The sequence below is a fragment of the Palaemon carinicauda genome, chromosome 30 (genome assembly GCF_036898095.1).
Source record: "Palaemon carinicauda isolate YSFRI2023 chromosome 30, ASM3689809v2, whole genome shotgun sequence".
NCBI lineage: Eukaryota > Metazoa > Arthropoda > Malacostraca > Decapoda > Palaemonidae > Palaemon > Palaemon carinicauda.
Window position 1 is genome coordinate 97,837,040 of NC_090754.1, and position 4,108 is coordinate 97,841,147.

General features: G+C 33.8%; 1 protein-coding gene across 1 annotated transcript; it reads right to left on the minus strand.

The window, feature by feature from the left end:
* Nucleotides 1–766: 766 nt before the first annotated feature.
* LOC137623660 (uncharacterized) lies at nt 767–3,925 on the minus strand. Its single transcript, XM_068354491.1, has 2 exons — nt 1,736–3,925; nt 767–1,432 (listed from the first exon to the last, which is right to left on the minus strand). Exons 1-2 carry the CDS (start codon nt 3,923–3,925, stop codon nt 767–769), a joined length of 2,856 nt encoding a protein of 951 aa, XP_068210592.1.
* Nucleotides 3,926–4,108: the final 183 nt, after the last annotated feature.

The following is a 4,108-nucleotide window of genomic DNA, read 5'->3' on the forward strand; positions in this document are numbered from 1 at the left end:
CGCATCTGTTCGCAAATAAAACTTCTTTTCTACATCAGGCAACATCAAGATAGGAGATTTTACAAGATGAGCTTTAAGATCATTGAAACATTTAAGTTGATTATCAGACCAATTCAATTTATTACTACAGTTTTTCTTCAATAAATCATTAATTGGAGCAGACAAAATGGAAAAGTTTGGAATAAATCTGTTGTAATATCCTAATGTTCCCATAAATGAACGTAAGTCCTTCTTTGTTGTTGGAACAGGCATATTAACAATATCATCTACTCTGGACCTAATAGGTGATAAACAGTTATTTCCTAGTTTATACCCAAGATACTTTATTTCATTGAATGCAAAGAAACATTTATCAGGACCAGCTGTTAGGCCATGGTCACGAAGTCTTGAAAGAACTAACTTAATATGATTAAGATGATTACTCCAGGATTTACTGAAAATAACAATGTTATCAAAATAACAAGATACATTTACTAATCCTGACAACACTTTTCGCATCAATCTCACGAATGTTGCACATGCGGTTTTAAGACCAAATGGCATCACTTTAAACTCCATTAACCCATACTTGGTAGAAAAAGCTGTAAATTTCATAGCTCTAGGATCTAATGGAACCTGCCAGTACCCCTTACATAGGTCTAATTCAGTAAAATATTTGGCGCCATTCATTTTATGTAAATCGTCATTTATACTAGGCATCGGTTCTGCATCAAATTCAGAATATTTATTAAGAGCTCTAAAATCAACACATAAACGTATACTTCCATTAGGTTTCCGTACAATAACAACGGGGTGAACAATAATCAGAAGTTGAAGGTTGAATAATATCCATGTCAATCATTCTATCTACCTCCTTATTGAATTCATCGAGCAAACTTAAAGGAATTGGGTAATTCTTAGCTCTGATTGGTTCATCACTTTGCAATTTTATATTATGAGAAATAGTCTTAGTACGACCAGGTGTATCACTCATGACGTCTGTACATGACTTCAATAAACCTTCAAGATCATTAATTTTATCAGATGACAAAGATTCACAAAAGTTATAATTACCAGAGTCTTCATCTCTTGATGGCAATTCACAACAATTATTGTCAGTAATGGCAATAACAGGCTGTACTTCAGCTTGAAGAGCTGAAAACAAATTTGATGAATCTAAAAGATCATTTACTTCTTGTTGAATTACACTAACCTTAGATCTTCTATGATAAGTCTTAAGCATATTTGCATGATATAACTTTAATCTATTTCCTACTTTGACATAGTAATCAACACCATTAGAATGGACATCAGTGATTATATATGGACCTTTCCATTGCATAAGGAATTTATTTGAACTATTTGGAAGCATAACCAAAACTTCATCATTAACTTTGAATTTACGAGAGGTGGTTTTCTTATCAAAATACTCTTTATATTTCTTGGCACTAACCTTGGCATTATTTACTGCAACTTCAGCCATGCTCTGCAATTTATCTCTAAGGTTAATTATGTATTGATAACTAGTAGTTAATTCTCCATCAATACTATTATTAGATACCAATTCATGCAAAATATGTAATGGACCTCTTACATTTCGACCGTACAGCAATTCAAAAGGACTGAACTTTAAACTATCATTTGGAATTTCACGATATGCAAATAAGGCAACATTAATGTATTTATCCCATTCATTCGGATTATCAATACAAATTTTCTTTAGCATATTTTTCAAAGTTCCATTCATACGTTCAACCATTCCGTTACAAGATGCATGATAAGGACTGGTGTAAATGGCTTTGATACTTAATAATTTATTAATTTCAGACATAAGATCAGACTTGAATTGAGTGCCACGATCACTAAGGATTTCTTTGGGTATACCAACTCTACAAAATATCTCCATTAATGCCTCCGCTACAGAAACTGTATCAATATTGCGTAAAGCAACTGCTTCGGGATACCGAGTAGCCATATCTATCACCGTAAGAATATACTTATGACCTTTCTTAGTACAAGGAGTGATAGGACCAACTAGATCAATCGCAATACGTGAAAAAGGTTCATTCACAATGGGCATTGGCACTAAAGGTACTTTCTTTGGTTTACTGCTGAACTTTTGACACGAATGACAAGATTTACAAAATCTATGTATATCTAAGCTTGCCCTTGGCCAATAGAATTTCTGCATGATCTTATCTACAGTCTTACGAGATGAAAAGTGTCCCGCCAACAAAGACTCATGTGCTAACTTCATTATTATATTACGGTACTGAACTGGCACAACTAACTGTAATTTTCCCACATCTTCAGGTTTACTACTTTCAAGACACTTGCGATATATTAAATCTCCAACATTTACGTACTTGACTGTCCGACATTTTAAGGTTACACTTTCTTCGTTATCAAGCAACTTACGGATACTAGCAAGTGAAGGACATTCTTTTTGATACTCACTAAATTCATCAGAATTAAGACCATATTCCTTATCCAAAGATTCAAGATTACTAGACATAGGACGCTCCTTTACTTTATCCTTAGCTTTTGCTCTCGTTACAACATTAACGTTAACGTTACGATCAGAAACAAACTCATCACCGTTTATTAAACTTAAACCTGCATCAACATTATGTTTAAGTCCAGGTATAAGACCAATAATGACATCTGCGCAACGTATGGGGGCAACAATAGCTTTAACTTTACCAGAAAAGAATTTAGACTCAACAATTGTATGCACTGTATTTAGGTACAAAGGTCTACCAAGATAGTCATAAACTTTCACTTTTCTGCCACGAGGATAATTTAAAGGTACTAATGTATCTCTAACAACCACGGTATTGCACCCAGTATCAAAAACTATCTCAACTGACTGGTCAAAAATCTTTCCATCGGTATCAGTTACACAATTATGCAATTTTTCTTCACGGCCAAGTACTACACCTATTTTAGGCACTACTTTATCAGATTTCTTATTTAATTTGTACACAGGGCAATTAGGACGAATATGACCAACTTCACCACAATGATGACATTTAACATTAGAATCAGATTTAGTTACCGAATTCGAAACTTTAGGAGACTTTGAAATATTATCAGCAAGAGGTTTAGCATGAGGTTTAGAGGGAATCTTATCATTACTCTTACGGCATTTCTTCATACCATGAGCAACTAGATATCTATCTGCACTCTCAGCAAGTTGACATGAATTCTGAAGTGACTGTTCTAGCAAAAATGAACGAAGATCATGAGAACAACTAGACAACATTTGATCAAAAATCATAAAATCTCTAACAGATTCATAATTTTTCTCTACATTTGCAAGTTCCAACCACTTATCAAAATATTGTCCCAATTTACAATTGAACTGTACAAAACTTTCGTCAGTATCAATAATATAATCTCTAAACTTCCTTCGATATACATTGGAATTTATGTGAAAAGCTTTAAGCAGAGCTTTCTTAAGTGAAACAAAGTTATTGACAATATCGCTAGACAAGCTACAATAAATTTTCAAAGCTCTACCACGCAATAGAGTTCCCAATAACATTGAATAATCATCTTCTTTCCATTTGTAAAATTTCGCTAATCTCTCAAAGCGATCTATGTACAAGTCTATTTCGTCTACGGTCTCGTCAAATGGTGGAATTTTAGGCAAAGAAGACCTTAAGGGATCAACAATGGGATTAGGATCTGGAGTGTAATCAGGACTAGATTTCAATTTAAGTAACTCTAATTCATGTTTTCTCTCCTCGTCTGCTTTCTTTCTCTCTCTCTCTAGTTTATCTAACTCACGCTTTGCGACTCTTTCTTCTCTTTCTTCGTCTGCTTTCTTTCGGATCTCGTCATATTCTATCTGAAGCTTTAACTGTCTATGTACAAATTCATCAATTTGAGTACCAGTAAGGCCTTGTTTAATTGCACTGTCAATTAACGGTTTAACATCCATAATGAAAATTAAAAATTTACACACGATAAATAAACATACGTCCAAGTTGTATTCCCTTGAAAACAAGTGAACGACGATTAGAAAATTGCACTACGCGAGTAATCAAACATTGGAAAATTCAAACACTACCTAATAAAGGCGAAGTTTAACTTTGACCCACGCATAAATTATTTAACAGACTGC